The 27,371-nt window shown below is 42.9% G+C and overlaps 1 protein-coding gene across 2 annotated transcripts in view; it reads right to left on the bottom strand.

The window, feature by feature from the left end:
* SLC2A13 (solute carrier family 2 member 13) overlaps nt 1-25,841 on the bottom strand; it is a 168,267-nt gene extending 142,426 nt beyond the window's left edge. The window contains exon 1 of one of the 2 annotated variants that reach the window (XM_064505975.1): nt 25,023-25,841. In XM_064505975.1, the coding sequence (XP_064362045.1) occupies nt 25,023-25,575 (553 nt within the window). In that variant the 5' untranslated portion in view covers nt 25,576-25,841. The remainder of the gene's footprint in view (nt 1-25,022) is intronic. The other variant, XM_064505980.1, reaches the window with a different exon arrangement.
* Between the last annotated feature and the right edge of the window lie 1,530 nt (nt 25,842-27,371).

Below are 27,371 nucleotides of genomic sequence, written 5' to 3'. Positions count from 1 at the left end.
TAATTACTGTAGCTGCTACTACAATTTACAAGCTGAGATGAAAGACAGAGTGCACAGCTTGATTTTAAGAAAATCGATAGAAAGCAGGTACGGAAAGGCATGTTAGGACTGTATTAGCGTCCAGGAAGGTATTTTTGCTATGAACACATAAGTATTCATACCACTAATCAAAGCATTATACAGAATTCATTAAGAAGTTTGGGGACAAAGTCAACAAACCTACGTACAAGAGAAAAAGGTTATAAAAGAGAACTCCTATGCTAATCAGGAGAATTAAAAAATATATTTTTAGAAGTGAGAATAAACCTAACCCAGCAAAACAAAAGGACTAAAGAAGGAATCCAAATTTTTGTTTATAAAAGCACTTGGAAGTAAATACCAGGGAGATGGAATAATTATTAAAAGACATTTTTGCAAGATCATGTGAATACAGATGTATGCTGCAACAGCTAGGATTTCCACTACAGCTCAAACTGCGCATCTAGCGGACATGAGGGAATGTTCTTGGTATGAAAAACACATGAGCAACAAAAGCCAGAGACAGGGTATTGAATGAGATGCACTTTTAATCCTAGCATAATGAAAAAGCTCTAAGGTACTAGGGATCTAAGCAGGAACATATGGAGAAGGACTGCTGGTAAGTTTTTGTTGTTTTGATTACTACCCAAAAGAATCATAAATAGGTGACAACAATTAGATATCTTAAACAAACAGAAAACACCCACTGCCATAACCAACGGCCTTTCATACAGACGACTGATGGTTCTGACAGAGAGCTAGAAGCGTTAGGGAGGTACATCCAGGAGCTGGGGCTACCACTGGTTTGTCCCCTCTCTTCCTCCAGCTCGCACTAACCCTTTGCGCCAACACGACTGATCTCCCTGGGAAACTAGGCAATATAAACAACCGAAAGGGCCTCCTCCTGCCAGTTAAGGTTTATGTACCACTTCGTTCCGTAACACGATTCACTATGAGATCAAAAGCCTGTACAGGCATAGAGGCAGAACAACGTACAGTCAAGACACTGGCCTGAGCTGGTATGGAACAACAGCTTTAGACTGCCTAGTTCAAAACTGAAAAACAAGGTGTGAAAGAATCACAAAAAAAAAAACGAATAGCAAATGTATCCCTGGTTCTCTTTCAGTACCACCAAGGAAGGAGTTCAGTAACTAAGCCATTAATCCCTATTCACTACAAAAAACAGTGACAGCTGAACAGATAATTTTAGGACCTCCAAATGAATAGATAGAAACAGAAATTACTCAAACATTTCCTTTCAGGAAGACACTCACTAGGAATGAGACATTCTTCACTGACATACAAAGCGGTACTGAGATATTAAACCAAGGTAATAGTTTTACTTGTTTAACATGTATGCTTTTACATATCTTAGAATGAACTTGAAAGAGTGAATTTTCATTAAAATGTTAAACTTTAATGCAACCAACTTTAAAATTTGCTCATTAAGAAGCTGCCCTTGGTGGTTTGTACTACTTGTAAGGATTCCAAGCATCTTCAGCAAATCATTCCACATACAGACAATTTGTGGAGGCAAGTTGATTGAGAAGTAAGTTTATGGCAAAGATAATCAGGAATGAAATATTAATAAATAGCTTAATAGATGTTGTTATGTTATGAGAATGTTTGAATACGATTTTTTTTTTAATTAAATAGAAAATTCCAAAGGGGATGGGGAAAATTTGCCAAGCTAGATCTGAATACCAGGCTAATGTGTTCTTCTAGTGACTTGATAGGAAATTTGACAAATTTCTTACATCTTGGATATTGAACATGCAATCTAAATTTAGTGCCTTGAAACACTGTCGATCCCAGAAGTATATCAGGTTATTATTTATCAAGCATTTTTTTCAGTTGTATTCCCACAGATTATGCCCTAAGGTTTTTACTTTAATTTGGACAAGGGCAGTGAGAAGCTCCCATACACCAGCTGTAAGTCAGTCCTGCCAACAGATAATTTTAGAACATTACTCATGTCCGAGCACTCAAGAGGCTTAACGCAACGAACTGCTTAACCGTTTGAAAGAAGTGACAATTTCCACAATAATTGTACATTCTTTATTGTCAATATAAGGAAGAATCCATTTAAGCAGTGTGAGGAGAAAAATGTCTAACAAAAGAGATACATTTTTACTCTAAAGGATATTTATTCTAAAAGACTTAGCTTTCACATACAAACTAGCTAGCTGGATCAACAGCCAGCTACCTACACTCTACAGAAAGCTCCATAACATATTCAAAAGTCATCACTTTCGAATAAGGCCTAACTAGAATAAAGGTAAGTCTTTTCATAGTCTGTCAGAGTCCTTTTTTGGTGTTACCGTTAACACTTCAAGTTTTCACTAATGATGGTCAACATAAACAGATATTAGAGTGCCTCATTAAACATGCTAATAGGAAACATTCAAGAAAGCAGTACATTTGCACTGTTCTAGTACACTAAACACTTGCCTAGGAGATAAAGGTAAAATCTTCATTAAAACAGCTTGTATTGACTGTGAACCTCAGGTAAAACCTCAAGTCTCCTCTTAATATCTAGGCTTCCCACTTACTGCATACATCTGGTAAAGGCATTATCGGCATCTCAAAACTGGTTAGTGAAAGTTATTTCAAGGATGACTGGCAGCACACTTTTCCATTCCAACCTTTCTGCTACATCAGATTAGTAGAAGCCCAATTCTTAGCAGCTGCCTAATTGTACCTAGTTACAACAGAACTCCAAAACAGGTAAGGACAGTGTGACAAACCACTGGCACCAAGACCCCATTATTTTGTTGGAACATAAATCACAGTAACAGGCAGATCTAAGTGTAACTCCTCTACATTTCAGGTGCAAAGTCACCGTGGTGTGTATCAAAGTAAGGACAAAGAACACAGAATCCTTCTTCACCTAAAAAAAACTTTGAACATCAATTGTGTGCCACAACGATCATTAATACTGTAAATAGGAGACCAATAAAGAGATGTTGGCCTTTGTGAATTGCATTACACACAAAAGTAATTTCAAGTTTCAAACTCTGCCTCGACCAAGTTACAAGTGCAAAGCCAAATGTTTATATATAGATAGACAGATATAGATAAATATGATGGCAACAAATGAGTACAATTCTTGTGTAACAAAAGTGCTAAGACTTTCCCCTGACAGGGGCAGGGCAGTATCTTGCAAGAACAGCAGAAAGAAACAAGGTATCACAGTAGAGACACATGAAGATTTTATAAATTGAGTAATCAAGACGAAATATTCATCAGAATACTTATTTTCCTACAGTGCTATGGGAACAGAAACACAGGGATTCTGCAACCCAGAAAATCTTTTTTTTCCCCTTTTCTTTTCCTTTAAAAAAAAAAAAAAAAAAAACTGGAAACCAGGTGGTTAAAGACACTGGCAAAAATAAGCAAGCCAAGAAACTTGAATCAAGACAGACAAGAACCTAGCATTTACAGGCTAGAAACTGAAGTATATTAAAGTAAGACACTAAGCAAGAACTTGAAGACATAGATACAAATTTGCAAGTCTTTAATGGCACTCATAACAAAGACAAGAAATAAAAAATAAAACGTTCTTCACAGCCGGAAAATTGCAAGTATTCAGTTCCATCAAATAACATCCCTATGTAGAGAAGGGTACAAGATGTGCCACAATCTCTGAGCATCAAAAAAATAAGCAGGAGAAAGAGAGGGTGAAAAAACACTTCTCTTTCAGAAAAGTCGGCAAAGCAAGAGTAAGGGCAACAGAATCTTACATGAAAGCAAACTGAATTGAGGAAGCTCTTAAAGTCAGATGAAGATAGCTGTATTTAGAAGTGTTAGAAGCCCTTGAATTAGAGGCTGGGGCTGAAAGGGAGCCTACACACCAGAAGTATAAGACAGTTCATTCTGGGAAGAGAATTTTAAGAACACATCATTTTTCTCTCCATTATAAGACATTATAATGGTTAACATTATAAGACGTATTAACATTATAAGAATGGTAAACATTGTAAGATTATTCAAGGTCACATTATTCCAAAAACATGGAAAAACAGACAATTTATTTTGAGTAGCAAAATCAGGAGAGTGTAGGATTTAACTAACAGGAGACAAAATAGTAACGCTACGTATCAGGAGGAGTTCAAGCAAAAATATCTGATATGTTCAAAACAAAAGGGAATGCCTACTACTGCAGGTGTCAGATCACAGCTTACACTTCACAGCAACCCAGAATTAGTTATCCAAATTCAGTCTTCCTTTAGGGCCAACATATTTCTCTTCTAATCTGTGTTGTCAAATGCTCGGTTAGACATAGTTCCACTCAGCTGCCCTGGCTCCTGGCTATCCTGTTGAGCACCTCCTTTTCCACTACATACCATACAAGGAATCTGCGCTTGTAATCATGGCTGTAGCTCCTATCCCAGAAACTTGGCATGTGGAAAAAAAGGATTAGGCACTTCATGTTGCCCAAATCCAGCTCCAGCTTGAAGAACTATCCTATTTCAGACTACCTCAAACATTAAATAGAATGATTCCTGACAGAAATCCACCTGAAAAATAGAGGCGTAAAAGAGTAACAAGTGAACTGGTAAGTAATTGAGACAGCCTATAGGCGACAGTTTCTCCAAAGCATATAAGTAATGGATTGCTAATCTAGACCTACAGTCTCAGTAAGAAAAGGAGCTTTAAAAGTCTTTTGTTGGGTCAATTACAAAGCTATCAATTTGTATTTAACAAGCTGCAACCTTCGACACTTAAATGGATTTTCTCCTTTTTTCTAAATTCAGCCAGCCAGGAACAGAAGAGTTATTTCTGGAACAGCATTTTTAGATTTTTTTTTTTACTCCATTTAGGCATTCATTTCTCAAAAAACACATATGTGTTCAGGCCCGTAGGGGGAGGGGGTAGTGCTAATTTTCAGTATGGAATTTGCTATGGCTCAGTCTACTTGAAAAGTACCAGGAACTGTGATTAAGTGCATTCTTGAGCCATTAAAACAGTACCGGATTAACAATTAGCCTTAAAAGCTACTAAAAGGCAACTAGTAAAAAACCCCTCTCATTTGTTTTGTTTCTGAATTACCTTTATCTGCAAAGATTCTGTGAATTCACAAGCTGTGGAAGATCTTTCTTTTGCAAAATAGTGAAGCAGCAAAGTTTTTATATTACTCAGTGTAATCTTTATTTTCACTATACCACAAAGTTTCTCACTTCAGAGAAAAGTATTCTATTTTGCTTCCACTTGAAAATTATTAATACAACATAGTAGCTTTCTTTATGACTGCTTGTATAAACACATAATGCAAGCCTTATTTCACTCATTTTAAAAGTGAAGTTTTTAGTTTTAATAAATAGTCACTGATACAAGCAATGCTTTGCTGTAGACATTCCTTCTTTGGCCCATGCACACCACACGATCCATGCTACTCACTTACACCTAGGAAAAATAGACAGATGAACTTGGCCAAATCCTGAGGTAGTCATGGAGAAGGATAAAGAAAGAGAGGAGCTTCCCCAGCCACCTGCTCCTCCCCTTCTAGCAAGGCAGCAGATCCGGATGGACATCTGCATCTCAGCTGCTCCACTGCCCGTTCCTGGCTTCCGAGCTGGGGCCTGACATGCACTTCTGCTGAGGTGTGAGATCAAACAGTAACCAAGCAGCTGACAACTGGCCATGCATCGCATTCTGCGGACTCAGCCAAGCAAACCGCAATTTCCAGCAGAGCAGGATTGCTTTGAACTGCTCCAGGAGATGTGGCAGGACTCACCCAGACAAGCATTCATACATGTTAAAAAGCCACCACTACAAACACAGTGCAGTCTTTATGAGGGGAAAAAAACCCCACAAGCTGAGGGCTTCAGGCTTTAGCAAAGATTTTCTTTACAAAGACGTTTTATTTTCAGATGATGAGCTTGAAAACTAAAAGGAAAGCAAAGCAATGCTGCTTTTCCAAACTTTGCTGAATGTAATCAGCAGCTTTACTTCAGGATCCAGTGGCACTGTGCACATGTTCATAGTACTCTTGAGAGTGCAGAATCCAATTTCAGAGAGGACAAACTAAACTGAACAAAAAAAACATCCCCAAACCTAAAAGACCCACATCATCAAGTCATTAAGGGGCATATAAGCATAATTAGAATAGTGGAATGATAAGGAATAAATCAGGACTTTGATTCAGTTTCTTCATTCAAAAGCTGCTGTAACCTAATACAGAGCTTACTAGTATACATAACAAGAAATCGGAATTTAATGCTAGTGAAAGAAAACTACCATCCTGGAAAAGCCACTACAATGCCAATGGAAATGGTATTTCCATTAGATTACTTTACAGTAAGTAATTATACTGCATGGTAAAAACTGGAACACGTGGCACAAATAGGTGCATTAACAGCGTCACGCAAGGTACGCATACGCCATACTGTTAACACATAGGGTGAAAGACAGCACAGAAGACTTGACCAGGGTCGTCCAGCAAAGCCATTCTCTTTCCCTTCCTCACCCTGCTATTTTCATGCAGGCCAGTACAAAGCACTACTCCGAGAACTGATAAAGTAGTGCAGAGAGCCCATGGAAAAAGCAGTTTTGCTTTAGGTTTTAAATGACCATATTCCAAAAAGAGACAGTCTATATATAGATTGTTCTAACTTGCCTCAAACTATTTTGGATAACATACAAATTTTCTTTTTTGGAAAAGGTGCATCTATTCATGTAATGACTCAGGCCAACCTCTTACTTCTAAAAATGGGAAGAAAAACAGATGGTGCTCAAATTTGCAGTAGTGTAATGATTCCCCCTTCATTCCAATATTTTTTCTTGCGATACCTTGCATGGCATGCAAAACTTGCATGCTAAAGAAAGGGCATTCCCAGTACAACACAGATTAAGTCAACACCCTTAGTCTGTAGTCTGAAAGTTGCACATTCCTTTGCTTTATGAGAAGTGCCTCAGTTTAAATGTGTCTAGCTTCCATGAAAGTCTCCCACACGGTCTGGAGTTTCCCTCTATCATTTCAGTAACAGCTACTTGGCTCCAGTGAAATGCAACTATAACAAGAGATCTTCTTGACAAGAAGAGAAGTCTCAGATAAGTATTGCTCAAGTAAACTGGTTAAGTCTCAGAAAGACTTTGACCATTAGGAGAAGGATCTTGCACTGGACTGCCTTCAACATCAGGAATCTTCATCCAACTAGTGCTGGTACTTCAGGCCGCATGGGTTTATTCCTAGAAGTGACTTGCGATACTCCAGAGCAGCAGTCACAACTGCAGGATGAGGTCACGATCCATAGTGTAACACTCAAGCTGTCACGGAATAAAGAGCACTTTACCTATTTTGGAGACTGTTTACTTCTGTTGGTGGCTTACGTTGACATAAAGGAGACGTTACAAGTGAAGAATGAGGCTGCTGCATTTGCGGAAGAAAACTGACAGGAGCTGTCAAGTGTCTACAGAGTGCCACTGAGGAGGAAAAAGAGGAACAAGCCACCTACTCAGTTACAACCGAGGGGCAAAAGCTGCGGAGTCTCAAAATTAACCAGGAGCAGGTGCCTGCTGCAGGCGGGAAGAAACTACTGCCAAAATTTCCTCAAGGCAATGGACTGCCCAAGAGCTTCCCAAAAACAAGATCACAAGTCTCAAGGCCTTGGGAAAACCTGGGAGATGTTACTCCTACAGCTTTCAGCTTTTGACAATCTGCAGACCCCTAGACACATTGTACTGGTAGCTGTCTTTCAAACAGCAGATGTAATTCTGCTAACAGGATTGCTTTAATTAAAATTTTACTTTGTAGACCTCCTTATTAACAGCGCTTAGAGCAAAAGGACCTGAGAAGTCCAGATCACAGCGTGAACAGAGCAGACTTCCGAGATCCTCTCTGCAGAGAGACTCTTTCCTGCTTATTTATGTTCTCCAGGTGCTCCGGGCATATTAGTCAGAGAGGATTAAGGAAGAGCTGCAAGTCAGCCTGCGTAAAAGCTGGGCAGACTTTCTGATGTCCTCAGTAAATTTTGTTAATTGATACAAGACCCTGGAAACTCTAGGCTACCTAAAGATTAAAAGGAAATAAAGATGGATATCTAAAATGCCCTTCAGAATGTTGTATTGATTCTCTCATCTGGCAGAGCATGCCTCTCGCACTGCCCGTATCCAGTAAGTGAAGAGTGAAAACAAGCAGTTTCTGGAAGGAAGAATTACGAGCTGGCATTCAAAATGGCCGGGAGTGTCCCATTCTAGTTAACATAAATGCAGCACATATCTTTGTTAAGGTAAAATCTTTTTTCCTGTGAGTTGTACTTAAACAGTTGCAGTAAACCACTGTAGGCCATAAAATGACTAAACAGACAATGAAAATATTCTGCTGTTTAAGCTGTCTTTCAGCCTCTAAATGCCCCATCAGCTACTAGGCTGAGCCTCTTTCTAATTTTATACAACTCCTTCAAATCTGCTCCCACCAAGCAGCAGATTCTGTCCTTAAAACTGAAAGGTTTACGATTAAGAATTAAGCCATGCTCTCTATTGAAGTGATAAGACATTCGAGACTTAAGTGAAACAATTTCCTGCCACAAACAACCACGAGGAAACACACCTAAAAGCAAGATCTCTCTAAAACAGAGTAAGCATACCCTGCACTTAGAGCTTCTGCATTGCTGTTTTTGCAGAGAATATTTATAAACAAACATTCATATTTGAGCATAATTGACAATCCTAACACAAGAACAGTGAGGGAACTCTGAATCCTCACAGCCCTCTTTCTAAAGGAGCTCCTTGAAGTAATTACTGTGTCCCATCTTGTTTTCCCCTATAATCTGGTCCACATTTCACCTGATCTTTTAATTAAGTTTTCATAAAGCAAGATCTAATTAAAACATAATTACAGTAAAACCTAGCTAGGTGTAACTGAATTTTGATTTGAAAGTTAAAAAATTACTTTTATTTACACTTTAAGGAAGAGTATGTAGACCAGGATGTTCTTATTTCTCGAACTAAAGGTAGAGACTGCTAACTATACTCTAAGAGAGGGCAACATCAGGGAGGCAGAACTAATTATCCACTGGAGAACTCGTTAAACAGAGCTGCGAGTAGGAAAGAACCCAGTCGTGATAGCTTCTAATAAACTATAGCTCAAAGCACCAGAAACGGGCAGCACAGCACAAACCAGTTCACAGTGGATTTGATCTCTAAATTCTTGACTACCACCTCCCCCTTTTCCCATTAGTACCATCTATTATTCTCTTACTGTACACAAGAATAAAATAATACCACAGTATTTTCACTACAAAAAAGTAGTATGAGCCATTCCAAAGCGCACACAGCCGATGACAGATTTACATGCTGGTAAGGTTTGAAAGAAGGCTTCAATCTAGTAGAATGCTGTTCTTCCTGCCACGAAAGCCCATTTCCTAATAGCAAGATCCCTTTCCTCAATATCTGTGACATACCACAGTAATGTAACCACTACAAAACCTTCCTGCAGACTATGCTTCCAATACAGAATATGCACTTTGAACAATTCATTATCTTCAGGTGCAGCAGGACCTACCTTTCAAACAGTGTCAAGTTTACATCCACATACATCTGCTCACTGTACTGATTTCATATTTTTTCCTTTCTTCAGATTAAAGGAATTTTCAATTGCTAAAACATACAGACCCTTTGAGTAGTGTTTCAATATGCCCTATCAGAAAACTCAGACTTAGCTGTACATTACCAAAAAGCATTTAGCAGGAAAGTCCATTGATGAGTCTTGTGCAAACTGGTTGTGAGGAACAGTAAAGGCTTCTGAGAGTAATGTAAGAATAAAAAGGATAATGTGACATGCTGCATCACTAACTTCCTAAAGTTAAATCTACATGACTCCACTGAGATACATCTTAAGATTGCAGAGTTGGACTGATTTTCTATTATCTTATTTTTCTATGTAATGACAAGTATGTTACAATTGGATATCTATTAACGCATGGCTTATACATCAAGTTAGGTAGAAATACCGATGCAATTCCCACTTGGCTTTGTAACTGTAACAGCCATTAAGCGTAATTTGTAACAAATAATTCAGAAGCATTTCAATAAAATTTGAGCACCAGACTTCACCAAGAGCACTGATCATGTACAACATTAAAGGAAATCTGCCTGTGTGAAGGCCAAAGACACGGCAAGGAGCGGAAAGGAGAGATCTGCCTGTAGAGAGAGCCTGAGAAATTGAAAGTCAGTCTGTGCAGTCCATTCACAGAAGTTGTAGTGTTGAACAGAATACAGAAATTCTGACTATGAATTATTAAAGATATTACTTATTTAAAGTGTTGTTTACGAACAAGTCTGAGAATGCCTCAGGTCAAGCAAACATCAGTCCCACCTTACAGAAGGTGACATGGAGGCATAAAGTGATGCAGTCACTCTAAGATCAGGTAGCCAGTAAACGACAAATCCAAGAACTACAAACCAGTCTTATGTTTATTCAGCAAAAGATTGTGAAACCTTGAATGCTTGACATGCAATCTGCAAGTCAGGCCTTTCAGAAGTACAACAGACATTTCTTTACTGCAATATTTAAAGTTAGTATGCTTTCTCAGTAGCAAGGTAAAATAAGGTGTATGAGTTTAACTTATTTTAACATAAGGCATGGCATGTTGCAATACAATCTTAAGACTGCAAAACAGCATGAAGCAGCACAATATCACAATAATATTTCTTGTTATAGAAAGGTCAGTTCAAGGCTATATATGCCTCTAGCCCTTTGTATCAGCATAGAATAATGGTTGTTCTGGATTTATTCCTATTACAGCACATAAATTAACTGTATGGGTTTCAACTCCTGGCACAGGCAGGCCAGGCTGGTATTTGCAGTGGCAGTATTTACCACAGCTTCGAACACCAACGGCTGCAGGACAAGTTTCCAGAGCACAGAATACAAAGAATAGTTGTGAAAAGGAAACAGCAGACCAAACACTTCTCAGTCTATTATTGCTTTAGGGATATATTATTTTAGTGACTGGTAACGTATGACAAATAGAAATCCAAACCAAAGAAGAGCCATACATTGCTTCTAGATAATTCAACTATACTAGGAATATTTTTGTGCAACACTGAGAAGTATGCACACAGACATTTGTTTTGCCACAACTAACTCAAGCATTTGTTTTAAGCAGAAAATAGAGCACTGCTGCAAACAAAATGTCAGAAAAGATAAATATTAGGATTTCCAAAAAAGGTTTCATCTTCAAAACAGGTATCAGCTAATATCTAAGAAAATTCTCTTATAGACATGCCTAAAGTTGTATTTCTTAGCTACAGCTCAGCATGACATTCATACCTACCATACAGGCCTACTTTCACACGAACCTATAGTTCTTTGGTGAATTGATCCATAGCTTCTTTAAACAGCTGTATTAATTAATAGTTTATCAAGATCATGAATACAAAGAAAGTACTGTTGCTGTAAAGTCAGTGGAATCACACTGGCTTGAAGTTGGTGAAAGAGTGCTGAATCAGGCCTCTTAAAATTAGCTCCCTCACTCATTGCCATAGATGAAGACTATTTATTCTGTGTAGGTATTAGCCTGTACAAGACAATATTATCTGAGCCAAGAAACATTTTCACACTTGATAAAAACTTGAAGGAAAAGAGAAAATTGCTCCATACCCCAAAGCAGTTAATTTCTTTTATCTTCCATGAGAGAGGTGTGGAATCTGTTCCCACAGAAAGAATACTGAAAATCGGCACAACTGGTTTATGCTATCCTCTTGCATAGCCTCCTTCCACCACATTTTTTCCACTACAGAAAGGAAATACAACTAACTCCCAATTAAAACTTCCACAGATATAATTTTGTTACTCAGTTCTTCCCCGTCACACGCACACACAGATCTCCAGATGTCTGGATCCCTGCTTTGCAAGATGGTTGCCTAGGAAGCATGGATCAGAGTTTCCCTCTCACTAGTGTGGGCCAGAGACAACTGTGGCAGATGCATTGCTGAGGTAGAAATATTTCTACTGTGACATTCACGCTGCCAGTTCTCCCTCCTTCAGATCAATGTAACGAGTGCGGTTTCCCTATACCCCACCACTCCACCCCAAATGAAGCTCCTCTACCCAGGAAACTTGAGGATAAGCCATTCCAACTAGATGGAGATCAACTGAAAGACTGAATAGTTTGACTATAACAAAGTGGTCCATAAAAAGTTCTCACCACAACTACCACGTACAGTATCACTTCATCTAGCCTGAAATGAGCCTCTAGGAAGAAACACAGAATTATGGTAAAAGCTTGAGACAGCAGGCTAACAACCAGAACAGGCTTGCCATCATCTGACCAGCACACTGCCATGAGGGTTCACACCTCAGCAACTCATCTAACCAAAACAGTCAGTCACACACACACATATATCCATATTCATGGATAAAAGATGCAAGGGAGCATACGTCCATGAGGAGATAAGCCATCCAGAAAGAGGTTAAAATTCTGGGTAAGAGCAGCCAGCTATTTGACAGGAAACAAAAACAGAATGCTTAAGAATTTTAACAATTATTGGGGGAATTGTACAGATATAACTTCTAAAGAGGCTAAATATAAATATTATAAACAGGCAGTTCAGATCTTACTAGCAATACAGTTGGTATTACAGAGGAGAGTGACATGCTGGTCTTGAGCTACATGGAGGGGGGATTTTTTCTGCACTGCTGCATATAAGCTCAGGGCACTATTTTTTCTGTACAAGGGAGCACTCCACATACAAGAGCATAATGATTAATCATCCAGATAGCACTTGGGTATCAAGCAAAGCAATTAACTGTGAATCAGGGAGACTCCTGAAGCCCTGCAGACTGATACAACAGACAGCTTTTCACTCCAGGGGATGAAGATTCAGAAAGAGTTGGCAGAATTAGAGCCAAGACACAAGCAGCATCCTTCCTTGCTTTAAAAGTCACCATCAGCAGACACAAAACAAAGCAAATCAACAACAACAACAACAACAACAACGAAAAGTTGTTATATGCCTTAAAACTAAAGCTAAAAAGATAAAAAGTTATGCCTTAAAACTAAAGCTTTTCCAGAAGCGGAAGCACACACACCATTGAATGCAATACTGTTTTGTTTATCCTCCTTGGTAAAGCTGGAGACTGGGGACAGGAGAGGAGGGAAGCACTGCAGCTCCCTAAGCCTGCAGGACATGGAGATGCACATAGGTAACCACATAGGGCATTCCAGGTGCAGACAACCATTGCACTCTACCCAAAAACTGTATTTTAAAGATAAATAACACCTTTTCATCCAAGCTTTCAAATAATTTAGTAAGGTATAGTCTCACTCAGTAAAACAGTGAAGCTAAAGAGAAGTTGAAGCTAATTGTGCAAAGCTCCATGGAATGTGAGAACTCCTCTGCCCAGATTCCTGCTGTACGCACCAACAGTTTTTCCCAGCAACACTCCAGTCAATCATTACAATTGTAATACAAAGGATCTACACTCCATGCCTAATTTCTCCTCCTACCCAAGGACAAAACACAGCACAAAACCAGATCCCAGGATTTGGCTGAAAACATTACTATAATGATTGAATTCCTGGGCTAAAGCATCAAAAATATACAACACAACCCCTTCCACCCCTTTCTTCTGGATCTTGAAGTTGTTGTCCAGACATCTCTGGCTTTCCATTCACGCCAAGCTGTTCCAAAGTCAACTGGACTGGTGAGGTCAGCAGCACCTATGATTAATGCAGGAGCAGGGAGTCTATGAGGCAAAAGGCTTAGCTGTTGAACTCAGTAGTGAATAAAACTGGACTTACCTTTTCCCCTCAGGCAGATTCCCCATTCCTGCGCTGACAAAGCTACTACTGACCTCAACAGTCCAGTAATCAAGGACCTGTAAACAAACAAAAAATGTCACTTACATGCAAACATCTGCAGAGGTGCATGCTAGAAGTACACACGGCTTTGTTCTTAACTTGCATTTCCTTCTAGGTTCACTGTGGTCTACGTCATCCATTAACACACCACTTTTCTTGGATGTTACACTCTCCCCAGGATTCATCATAGCTCTAATCAACAACCCTAAAAAATTAGCTGATCAAATCAAGCAAGCAAATACTTAGTGACAAGTTCCTCTGAGTTTATCACCTCGTTAACCTCCGACAGCAGGAGTCTCCATGAAAACCTCAGAGTATGCAAAACTTTCTAAGTGGATAGCTACAAACAGAAAGCTAAGTCAAAAACAGCAATTAGGCAGAGTAAATCCTAAAACCATTAGGAATAATAAATGCAGCACACTGGCCTGCACCTTAGTCACAAAAAAACACTACCAAAAGAAAAAAAAAAAACAACACCCAACCACAGTATTTCTCTCCTACTATCCCACATTGGACAAATAAGTAGATTCCAAAGAGAGATTAGCTCCAACTTGAGACATCTAACTTTGGGATCCTGAATCGCCCTTTTGATATTCCAACATCTCTTCACTGACTATACATGAACTTAAAGGAGTTTAAGTGCTCCCTACTGCATTTTAGTTAGATGTTTAGATAGACAGAGAAAACCTTCCCTGCATCCTAGGTTTCACTTCAGATCACACAATCCCTGTGCTTCAGTTGTCATTTTAAATTTCAGAAATTTATCCAGCCTCATAATCATAGCTTTCATTAAATGCATTTAGTTATCTACCAGTTCTCCTACAACAGCTCAAGAATAAGTATTTAATAAGCATATTCATTAACCTCCATATCTAGCTTTTCCATTCAGTTTTCTCTGGATGCCCTTAAGACAGTAGCCTATTTCTTTTAATTCCCTGATAATTTTTGCTGTTAAATAGCTGCATACAGATTCTGTGCTGCTCGACTGACAAGGGAAACCGTAACATGTTCAGAATACAGTTATGTTCAACATCACCATCATCTACCTCTTCTTCAAAGAAATTCTTGAATCCTGACTGTCTATCCACCTCTAAAACCATTTGTTTAGAGTCTGTTTGGCTTCATTTTCTGCAAGTTAAGTACTGCTACTTCCTCCAGAATTACAGCTGTAAGAAAGTAACAGGGCAAACTATTTGAATCTTTCACAATATCGGGGTGGGGGGAAACAGAATCACAAATAACAGTTCTAGGTATTGTAGTACTATTAGATGCTTTAGACAAGAATCAATGGTAATTTAAGAGCGTAGAAAGAGAGGGACAGGAACTTCCCATTTCCAATCAGCAGTTCTGATCTCACTCTGGAGGCTGAACTGCATTGCAGGGCACTGGTGCAGCTCTGGAGAGGAGGAGACCCTGGACACAGCAGTTCTGCTTCCCTAGTCAACCAGGGAAAAGGAGGAATACCCGGAATACTCCTCCTGCTCCTTCCTTGCTCCTGGGAGGGGGTGGATGGCATGGCAGGACCTGGCTGAACCACAAAAGGCAGTTCAGAGCAGGGCACAGATCAAGACTACTGCTACAGTTTCCAAACACTACCAGTACCTAGTAATTTTCTCTATTTGATTACAATCAATGCCATTGATAGCTTAAGAATCATGGCACTACTCTGATAGTAATGCATCAGCCACAAAAACATGAGGTCATTAAAGGACACTTATTTAAGGTGACCTTTATATTTTTATGACTGTGTCAGCAGGAAAAGAACATATTCAGACAGGAACTACCTAGAGCAACCACAAGGTTAAGAACACCCCCAAAAATCACATGCCCCCTGCTCATTAGGACTGAAAATAGTTCAAGATGAACTTAAGTTCAAACTGTTGATGCCTTCATGTAGGCCTAAGTTCAAAGGTCTTATTTGGTAAACTAAGAGTAGGAGTGCTAGAACTAAAGAAATATAGCTAGAAAACTATCAGAAGTTACTAAGCGAGAGAGAAAAGCGATAACAGTACAGAAAACTTCCAACCTCTCCGTATTTGTTCAAAAGATCGGCACAAAGTTTTTCTTTAGGATTTCTCACAGCATCGCAGACATCCCCATCCTGGGGGAGCCTGGTTTCTGGTGCTTTCTTCCTGGCTGGAAATTCCAGCCAAGAAAAGAGACATAAGAACGGGAAATATTAAGATTCATAAAAAGCCAAAGGGCTAGGCAATTAACAGGGGGAAGATCTGTATTTAGATTGCTCACAGCTTGGTATGGTTTCTACTTTGTTCTAGTATAGAATGAGTATTTGGGGGAGTGAACATGAGAGCTACAAGCAATGAGAAATTGAAGACCTTTCTCCATTGGCACACTCCAGTGCCCACTTCAAGTAGAGAAGCTGCTCTCACAGCAGTGCTTAGTGGATCACGTTGCCTGTTTACAGTATCACATGCCATATGCGGTGGGTAATACAATGGACAAAATGGGAAGTGTCTTCAGCTCTTTCCAACTTTAAATTTATCCTACCAAGTTTCCACAGTAGAGCAGGAAAGTGGAAAAGTTGTGGCTCCACACAGAAAGGCATCCCTAATGCTTCCAACAGCTGAAAAATAATCTTCCTTTCTCATAGTAATTAGGTCCATAGGCACACAAAAACCACAATTACCAGTCTTGCTTCCCTGCAAAGAGAAGCAATAGCAGAGAAAGACACATACATGAGGTCCCTGACCAAACTGGGACAGGATTCTGGAAGCAGTCTTGGAGCAGAAAGGCTGTAACTTCTCACTGGTACGTAAGACGAGAAAGCTGCGCCACTGGAAATTCCCAGTTCGGGAAAAGCCTGTAAAGCTCTTGCTTTAGAGCTCCCACTTACGGTATAGGTTTCTGAAGTTACTCCAATTATCTGTTAATTCTGTCTAGACTATGAAAAGATGGGCTATTGCCAGGTGAATCTAATTTTGGATACGCATTTGTTTATACAGCAGGCCCACCACCACCTCTGGCATCTCCTTAAGCGCACCTATTGTCTGGAGAGAACAATCGCTTCATTACAGCTGCAGAAACAACCGAACGCGCAGCGGGATGTGCTCGGCTGACTGTTTGTGAGATTAGGGAGTCCCTCAGTGCTATCTGAGGACATGTGAAAACCCAGAGGCTCACAAATACTAATTGTTGAAGAGAGACAAGCAGGTTTTAGGTTTAAGGCCTGAGACTAGCACATTGCAGTGAAACGCCACTGCTCCCCGGGGCAGTTCAGCCTGGCAGAGCCCTTGCGAGCTCATTTCACATACTAAAAAGGATCAGCATACACTGGAGCTTTCCACACAGCCGAGGCTATTTGCTGAATTGCCTCATGATTCAGAAGCACAAGGAGAACACACTCATTCAGGTAAAATATTCCCTAGTGAAGGACTAGCCCAGAGGCCGGTACCAGGTGCTTCCGGAAAATACCAGCTCTAATTAGAGCCAAAAAGCCTTTTGGACCAGCCACAGAGGGCAAACCTACTCCAGTGAGCAACTCCCTGGGCACTGCAGAAAAGTCGTATTGAAAGAGCGGGGTGTGGAGTGGGAGGGGGAAGAGCCAAATTAGAAAGCTATGGTTACAACATCTGAATACGAGTAACTGGAGAATCCATCTCCAGAGAAAGAGGGGGGAGAGGGCGCTTTAGAGAACTCCTGAAGAACAAGGCTAAGGAAAAGAAAGTTCTGTGTATATATATATATATATATTTTTTTTAATTTATTTTTAAAATACAAACTGCCCTTCAGGGTCTAAGCACGCTAAGACAACCGCCACACAACGAGAAGGCTGAATTCCCAGGAAGCCCAGCCCAGGAGCAATCCCCAGGGCACGTGGGCACCTCAGACAAGACTGCATTCAGCATCCACTACTTGAAGGGAAAAAACATGAGAAGTGAAAAAACAAAGCCAGTGTCCAGACACAGAAGACACAGGCTTTTAACACACCTGCTGTTAAATAAAACTAGCCAAACAAGAGACCAAAACAAGGAGGGAAGGGAAAAGATTTGCTAGTACCATGGCTCAGGATAGGTCGTAGCCGATCCATCGCCAGCCAGACACTCAAGAGCATCCAAGAACATGATATATGTTTCATCCGTACAGACAGCATGTACCTATGTGACTTGCAAAGGAAGAGGGCAAACTCCAAGCTATGAATCCAACTCAAGTGGCTGAGTACCTAGGCACACAGAATGAGAATTCACCTCTGGAAATTTCGCCTTCAAAATAGACATTTTTTCTTTTAACTAAGTCTTTAGTAGACCAAAACCTCCAACAGAACATAGAAGATCAGAAATAGAGAGCCTGAAGAAAGAACAGGAAGGCTTTTTAAAAAATTTCATTTCTTCTCCATACATCATAAGCAAAATACATTTTAAAGCAGTTTACATATAAGTTATATCAACAGACCTACAGAAAAATAATTTAGAGTAGTGAAATGCCTAAGCAATAAAATATTAGAGCCATTACTTCACACTCATCCAGAACTGTGCTGCCCAAAAGCTCTACAACTTAATATCATTTGTCTTGGTATTTATTCGCAGGCATAATCATCACAAGAAGAAACTGAAATTCTCCTGTTTTGAGGCTTTCAGCAGCTATAATAACTATTCCACATGACCCAACCTCTTCACAAGCTTCTGCATGAGCTATCACAGCAACTCTCATGATCCAGTAATTCAGATAATTCAGACACAGAAACACAATCCTTTACCAGAGAACACCCATAAATAAGTTTTGCAAACAAAACCATGCCACAAAGCCTGTTACACATCTGTGGTACCAGTAAGCAGCACAACCACAGTAGTCCAGTTTTATTTTTATTTAATAGGACAGCTGAACTCATCAATTTTTGAGACTCCCATAGAATTTTACAACCCAAAAGCTTACCATACTTCTATGGAATAATCCCTAAAATTTCTAAAACACCACATTTTAAGAGAAACTGATATATTTAAAGATACGATATACTCTATAAAAACCTATTTAAGAGCATAAGACTGCTACAATTAGCAGTTATCTTGCAGTCTATTCATTAATAAATAAGGGAGGGGAAAAAAAAAAAAGCAATAACCAACTAAGATCTGTTCTTTCCAGCATCCGCTTTCAGTACTTCATTACTTTTACTTTATTTCATTGCTTCTCAGGATACAAGTGGAAAAGTACATACTAGTAGTCTCAGAATAAGAATTAAATACATATTCTAACAGTTCACAGCAGAAGACAGTGGCTGGGATTTTGAGTCTACTGCTTGGACTGTGCTCAAATGCCCTCAGTTATACCTCTGCTGATGGGACTGTTATAATCCACATCCGAACCAGCAGCTTAAATACAAGTGTTCTAGTTGAGTGATTTACCATAATAACCACCGTGCTTGGTAAGTGGACACCACTGGTCTCTTGCTTCTGTAGCAAACAAGGCATTTTGAAAATAAGCCCACCTATGGTATCCACATAAGTTTTGCAAGATAGGTAAGAAAACATTTGTGCTTAGCATGGCAAGCCTCCTTTAAATTGTCTTTACAAAGACTAAGTGGATCACAAGAAGTTCTAGGTTTGTGGAACATACTAACTGCATACTAACTAGCAGCAGCAGTTATCTAAGTACAGTGAAAACTGTTTATAAGATTTCCATGCTTTAGAGCCAAGAAGATCAATGTCAAGGTTTGTGAACTAAAGGGATTTTTAGGTTAAACAAACAAACAAAAAACCCACAAAACCAAAGACAAAGATTAAAAAAAAAAAAACCCCACAGGAAATAATGCCCCACAATGCCCTTGCAACTTTAAACAGTGTCCAGAAGAATCAAAAGTCAAACAATTCTCTGGTAGATATAATTCAGTGTGCATAATACTTTATTCTGCATTGGTTACCAAACATTTGCCAAAGGTGGTAATATTTATTTAGAAACGGCTGGTCTTTTGGTACTATACTATCAAGTGTTTCATCGCATGCAATGTTGTTAACAATGGAGCCAGCATTTGCTGAAGTAATAGTAAGCCGAGCATAACACTGTGTATCATGTGCACTGTACACAAAATTAGAGGACCTGAAAAGAGAGTTTTTCATCTCAGTGTATTCCTGGTGCCCTGAAAGATCACAGATACAGTCAGAAGCCAACTTATCCTTCCACCTAATGGACAAGATGCTTTTGCACAATAACTAATGGACCAAGGTTTTAGGATGCAGAGATCCAATCCTGAGCACAGACAGCAATTTTAGTAGCGACAGATCTTAGAAACTTGGATGAGCAGCTCCAGCCAATGCCAGTACAGAGCCGTATCTTCAGAAGCAGGGAGACAGTCTCTGAATCTGTAGATCAAGAAATACAAGCATCTCCTAGAAGACAGCATAGCCTATTTAGGAGCTGAGGGTGACTTTCCCCTCCAAAACATACAAAAGTAGAAACTCCTTTTAAAATCTTGTTGATACTCAGTGGTAGAAGCAGGCTTAAGCTTAAAAACTTCTGCGGGTGGGAGGTGGTAATTAATAAGTAGTTTTTCAAGAGCAAAATACACACCAGCTGAAAGAGATCTGAAATACTTCCTCCCCCCTCCCCCAAAGAAAAAAAGTAGTGTACCCTAGTCTTTAACAGCCAACAGCTTATATTGGTTATTTTCCAACCTTTTAAAAGCATGTATGGGGGTCTAGGTGATATGACTGGACTTTTTTTTTTTAATCACTGTAAAGGTAAACAGAGCCAGTACTATATGATGCAAATACTTCTGTTACACTTGGTTATTTTTATCATTTGCTAGCAGCCCTGAATGTCAGTAGAAGGGAGTATCAACAGGGGAGCCCTGAACCATATGCCAGCCCATTTTACTCCTGTTTACAGTCTTGTTACCTCTGCTGAGAAAATGACCTACATAGCCAATAAAAAGATGCTACCAGAAACACTACATATGCCACGCTCAAATACAGCGGGTGAAAAATACTACAGACATTTTGAGTACAAAGCAAGTTCGCATTGCAAAGACATGCCACACACTAGCACAGACAGGGGTTGGAGACGGAGAAGACGAGGCATCTATTAGCCAGGTCTCCACTGCGCTGCAGACCCAGTACCAGCACGCATGCACATGCGGTGCCATCGCGGTCCTCTCCCAGGATTAATTCAGTTTTCAGAAGGACATGGGTAGCGTGTGTTAAATAAAGCCTAAACCACGTACCGAGTAAGACAACAAAACATGGAAAGGCTGATCATTAACGGAGTATCATCTATTCCACACACTGAACGAGACAGCAGAATCTAATCATGCAACTAATGACTGCACATTATGACACAGAGTTCAGCACTGCACGAGCAAGCTTAATTCTGCCACTTCTTAAACTCTGCATGTTACAGCTCCTAACTTCAACAGTTTTTTCTTCCACAACTGGTACTATACTAAAAAAAACAAAAAAAACCCACACACCCCCACACCACACTGAAGAAAGCGCTACCTGAAACACCATGCCAACACTCACATATGTCAGCTGCAGACTTAAGATCTTCGGCACCCTGAGATGACAAAGATAACCTGTTTCCATCGCAGATCGGTGAGCAGTAGGAAAGGGATTTGGCCAACGGGTCAGACAGCAGAGCAACTGTTAAATTAAGATGCTGCACTTACTCTCCTACAGTCTAGCAAAGAAATGACTTTGTAAGCATAGTTTATTATCCTTTTTAGTTTTATTCTGAGTCCCAGCATTTACTCCACTCACTTGCCACCTCCCTTCTCACCTCCGCACTTAACTGCTGTCTTGGCCAACTGCTCGAGCCTTTGGCATTTCAGTCTTTGGTTGGCCAGACCACAGATAGCTGAGTTAAGAGCCAGCTTTCTTGCCAAGCATGCAAACTGCAGCAACCAGCACAAAGCAAACCTGAGTTAACTCTCAGTCCCACACCAAGTATGGTTGGTCACTCCTCAGGAATGGGTTAAGGCATTTAGCATTATCAGATGCAAAAGGTCCAAATATGCTTTGCATCAATGCAGTTTTTCCTAGCTGTGCTCATACAAGGCCCTACTGAGCATCTAATCCAAATTTCTGAATGTTTGCATTTTGACCATATTTGTTGTAACAAAAATCCATTCAAAAACTACATTCTTGACACTGGGCATAGCCAAATTCCTGAAGAGTCAGGGACACGAGAGTTGGTCACAGGGGGAGGGAATGATGCCTTAACCTCACTCCTAAGCCATTTTGCCTGAGTTTTCTAAAGAACACGAGCCTGCGATGGACATCCACCCGCTGTACCTCTTGAGCTACCTATTTAAAAATTCAGACCTGATAATGCCTAAGCATATTAGTCTGTTCACGCTGACTGCGGTTTCTTGTTTTGGAATTCCCTTCATTTTATATACATGAACTAGGGAAAGAAAAGAAAAAAGTTTCAGACCATAAAATCTCCTCAATATTTGCAACACAAAGCAGTTCACTTTGTCCCTGAGAAAAGGTCTTCCCTTTTTTCCCCAGCAATTGCAGGAGATGTTTCTGGAAAGCAAAGTTTTCCTATCTTAACATGGGTCTGCAGAAGACGCTAAGAAAGAGGAGAAGACAAACAAGTGAGAGATGTTCCTCATTTCAGCTTATCTCCTCTGGTTTTCACCCTTGAAGGGTTAACCACAGCCACAGGAATCATAGTCACAAGGAAAAATAGCCATTTTCTTACATGGACACAATTAACACAGAACCTCACTGTTCCGGTCATGGCTGAATGAAGTCACATAGGTGAGCATCATCGCCTCCACAGCACTGCACGTAATACAGTACCTCATTTATTAAAGGAAAGTGAATGCATATTTCTGTAGGTATAATTCTTGATGCACGACTGGTAGAGAGCTACATGAAAGTTTCCAAAAATTTGATATATAAAGTTATACACACTGTTCAGAATGTTTTTACTGGTTTGCGCATAGCAAAGTATTTCATAACACTGCACCATTCTACGTCTATTCCTTGGCAGTTAAAAATGTAACTGAAGGGTCCCTTGACTGAGTGAAGTCTTCACACAGTGCTAGAAAGTTCTTGCTCCCTGTTGGCAGGCAAATGGCAGTCACAGCGCTCCAAGAGGAGAGAGAGACACCCTGGTTAAAGTTCCACCAATTTCTAATGCCTCCACAACATTATCCAAGCTCCCTCTGGTGGGGAATTTAACGTGACATTTAACAAAAGGGACTGTAGCTTGCTGCATGAGAACAGTTTTGAAAAAGATGTGCTTGTTCTTTTGTAATATAAATCTCATTAGGACTGGACTCCTTTGATTCTAATAGCTTTTCTTCAGTGGCAGCAACCTAAGGTAACACTTCATTTCTGGCCACAGGCTGTACTATGTATAAAGAAGAACAAACTCTGATAAAAAGGAAAAAAAACCCAGCATTTTATATAAATTGGTGTCTTTGTACTCCAAAATTCTGAGCATTTCTCAGTCATTTCTCATATCTTCAGCTTTTCAAAGCTCCAGCAGAAGGACAGAGAAGAAAAAAAAAAAAATATCGCTGTTCCTGATGCAGAAAAAGGAGAGAGATCTCCCTCCCTCCCAAGGCGGCACAGGAGATCTGCAGCGCTACAAAGGCACAAGCCTGAACTCCTGATTGCCATTTTCATGTTATTTAAATGTATTAAGCCACAAGTCTAGTATCCCTCAGGTAACATCAATGTCATTTATTTGCACCACCGTAAGACAATTCAACCAAGCCTGTGTATTTCTCTCCAACAAGCACCACATACATTACTAAACTCAAGCAAGCCATGCCCTTTCCTCTCTACCCCGCCTCTCTCTCCACTCAAAAATAAGATAAAAATTAATAGAAGCTGCCAACATAATCAGTTGCAGTCCGGAAAGAACATAAAAAGCTTTTCAGATGCTAAAAAGGGTCAGATTCAATATTTTTATATTTACAATTAAACATAAGTATTATCTATTATCATCCAAATATCTGTTCTACTACCTCACAATCAAATTCAGTTTTCTTGGCTCCTGAACACTGTAACAATTATCAACATTTTGCAGTCTTGAACCTTATAAAGAATGGTTATGATAACAAAATCCAGGGGGTTAGCATAAAAACCTGCCACCCGATTTGGGATAGGAGAACTGTCACGCCTGAATAGGATGCTCCGTACCGTACAGGAAAACCAGCGTAAGCACTTTCAAGGATGGAGCCACTTTTAGTTCTGACAGCCCTCACTGTGACTCACTAACTTTCCTCCCTAATAAGACTACAAACTGCATCACTGCAAGCGTGCTTGTAACAAGCCAGAGAATCCCAAAAAGTTGTTCAATGGCTAAGAAACAGAACTTTGCTGTGTAACGCAAGCAAGTCCAACTCTTAATCTGCCATCATGCTTTTAGAGAGGAAGGGTTGTGAGACGACCCTAACGAAGATTTACCTTCCACCCCCCTTTAAAAAAAAAAAAAGAAAGAAAAAAGACACTCCAGGTGCTCTAGACAGTCTCACGCAGCCGCTCCTGGAGGATAAGCATCATTCCTGTTCTTCTGGGCAAGCACAGCGGAGGTGCGGCTCTGCCAGCCCGGCCGCTGGACCACGCACACGGGTGGGCACAGCGAGGCGGCAGCTCCCGCTGAGCTCCGCACGATGCCCCCGGGGAAACCCAACGCAAGCGGCGCCGAGCCCGACCAGGAAGCGTCCCAGCGGGTTTCGCTTCTCCCCAGCGCGCTGCTCCGGCGCCCGGCGGCAGCGGGGAGCGGGCAGGGGCCACACGCGGCGCAGGGAGATCCCAAGCGCGACTTCCCCCCCGCTTCCGAGCGCGGCCCCGGACCCAGGGCGCTGCCAGGGCAGAGCCCCCCGAGGACGGACTCGCTGCGAGGCAGGAGGCGAGACCGCCCCGCGGGCCGCGCCGTCCCTCGGCGGACGCCCGCGCCGTAACGGCCGCGCCGCGCGGACACGCGCTGGGACGGGGCCGCGGGGGCGCCGCCGAAGGGGCCCGCGGGGCGCCCAGGTGAGGCGGCGGCAGACGCCCGCCTCGGGCCGGCACCGCGGGCAGGGGCCGCCCGGCCGGACCTGCGGCGGCGACGCCGCCTCCCGCGGCCGCGCCCCCGCCCGCCTCCCTCAGGGCTCCGGACCCCGGCGGCGCCGCAGCCCGCGGGCGGCCGGGCCGGGCAGCACCGCCTGGCTCGGCGCGGCCCCGTCTGCCCGGGCTGCGCCTCAGCGGGCGGTCGGGCGGCGCCGGCGCGCCCCGCGGCACTCACCGATGCCCAGTCCCACCACGACGCGGCCCCCCAGCAGCGTCTCCTTGTCGCGGGCGGCGGCCAGCACGCCGGCGCCCGCCGTGAAGAGGCAGCTGGCCAGCAGGATGCAGGGCCGGCGGCCGCACAGCCCGTTGAGGACGCCGCCGGCCAGCGCGGAGAGGGCGGCGGCGCCCACCGTGCTGGAGACGAGCAGCTCCTGCCAGAGGGCGTCCAGGTTGAGCTCCCTCTTGAGGAGCAGCAGGGCCCCGGACACCACGCCCGTGTCGTAGCCGAAGAGGAAGCCCCCCAGGGCGGAGAAGACCGACACCACGTAGACGAAGCCGGGCGTCTCGTCCTGCTGGAACTGCCGCCGCGCCGCCCGCTCCAGCTCCGCGCCCGACGCCGCGCTGTTGAGGCTGGAGCACGACTCGGCGGCGGCGATGAGGCTCCGCTCGCCCGCCGCCGCCGCGCTGGAGCCGGCGGAGCCGTCCGCCTGCCGCCGCCGCTTCTCGCCCATCAGGTTGCTCAGGCTCCGCAGCGTGTACTCCACATTGTCGCTGGCCTTGCGGGACATGGGACGGCCGCCGCGGCTCCGGCCCCAGCCGGCGAGGGAGGGAGGCAGGGAAGGCGGCAGAGGCGGCTCCGGGGCGACTCTGGCTGCTGCTGCTGCTGCCGCCGGCGCGCGCCCTGCCCTGCCCTGCCCTCCCCTCCGGGGCTGCGCTCAGCCGGGCCGCATAGTCCCCCTGCCTCCCGCAGGACTTGAGGGGAAGTTGCCCGCCGCGGCTGCCGCTCCCAGCGCCCAGGCGGAGTTTGAGCCGGAGGCGGGCGGGGACGGCGGCAGCGCGGCCGGGCGGGGAGGGGGCGTGCCGGGCCGCCCCGCCCCCTGCCGCGCACGGAGCATGCGCCGGCCGCCGCGCCTGCGCGCTGGGCGCCGCGACGCCGCCGCCTGCCAGCACCCGCCAGCGCCTGCCACGTGGGGGCCGCGTGTCGGGGGCGGCCGGGCTGCGCGGGGCAGGCGGCCGGGCGGAAAGCGCCGGTGGCCGCCTCCGCCCGGGAGGAGGGCGACGCGGGTGCTTGCGGGGGGGATGACTCACGCCGGCACCGAAGTCACTGCTTTAAAATCGCGTTTGATGAGGTTGTTTGCACAAAGGCGCCTTTTCCTGTTCATGCTCGTGATTTTCTAAAGCGCCGAGTGACCAAAGAAAACCAAAAGGAAAAGTCAGACCGGTTATTCAAAGAGGAACTGCTTCGTTACCGTGTACGGGGCAAAAAATATATATATAGTTTAGGCGTGTTCTCCGGTTTCTACTCAGGATGAAAGCACTTAACAGTCTTAACAACGCTGTCCGCAGGCTTTTTTTAATTCGGGATTTTCCCCGGCGCAAAGGCGGGGTCGGGCCGGCTCCCGGCGGCCGGTGCCCGTGGCGGCGCGCGCTGCGGGGGCCCCGGCGGGACGGCGGCGTCGCCTGGCGGCGGAGCGCGTGAGGCGCTGGCGCGCGGCCCCGGCGGGAGGCCGCTCCCGGGGCCTCGCGGGTGACGCGCCCTAAAAGGGGCCGAAACCTCCTACCTGCCCTCTGCAAAGGTGAGGCCAGCCCCTGGATGGGGAGTTTTGCTGATTGATTAGATCAGTTATTATCAGCCCACATCTTGTGAGCAGTAATAGTCATAACCACAAGAATTTAATACTTAAAATTTAGGACGATAGGGGAAGCAAAGTCCCGCGTGGCCTGCCATCCATAACCTCTTCGGTGGCTTCAGGGGTGTTTTTATATCAAAGAAAGCTTCAAAGTGCCAGTATGTGATCCAGATAGTAAGGCCTAGATACAACAAATAGAGAGCTGCAGCTACTAAAATGAAAGGCAGTAACAACTGCCCGTGTAGCTCATCTAGTTAGTGAGAGATGTGGCGTTGGGTTTATAGATGTCATAGGCTCAACTTTCCATGTTGAAGCATGTGCGAGGCCTGAACAAGGTAAAAGGAAAATTAAAGAGGTGTTAACATGCAGTTGTTCTTAATCACCATTTGGATAATATGGTGTGATTGGTACAGAGCATTTTTTACTGCTTTACAGACTACTAGGGCCTGACCCAGCGCTAGGACAAGATCCAGGCAAAGAGGCTGCAGCACTGGGATCTGTTGTGCTGCAGGAAACATCCCCTCAGATCTGTGAGCTCTCCCGGAGCAGCCAGGCTTGGATTTCCAAAATGCCGTCAGTAGAGGGATTTCTAATATTCCAGAAGTCTCTTGACTTACCCTGCAAGTGCAGTACTCAATACTTTTATAGATAGGCCTGAAATAAAAAATGTGGGAGACAGTGCATTAAACAGAAAATATTCACACCAAGTCCCTAGCCAGCTGGAAGGAATACTT

This window comes from Dromaius novaehollandiae, chromosome 1 (genome assembly GCF_036370855.1).
Source record: "Dromaius novaehollandiae isolate bDroNov1 chromosome 1, bDroNov1.hap1, whole genome shotgun sequence".
Classification (NCBI taxonomy): domain Eukaryota; kingdom Metazoa; phylum Chordata; class Aves; order Casuariiformes; family Dromaiidae; genus Dromaius; species Dromaius novaehollandiae.
This window is presented reverse-complemented; position numbering and strand designations above follow the sequence as displayed.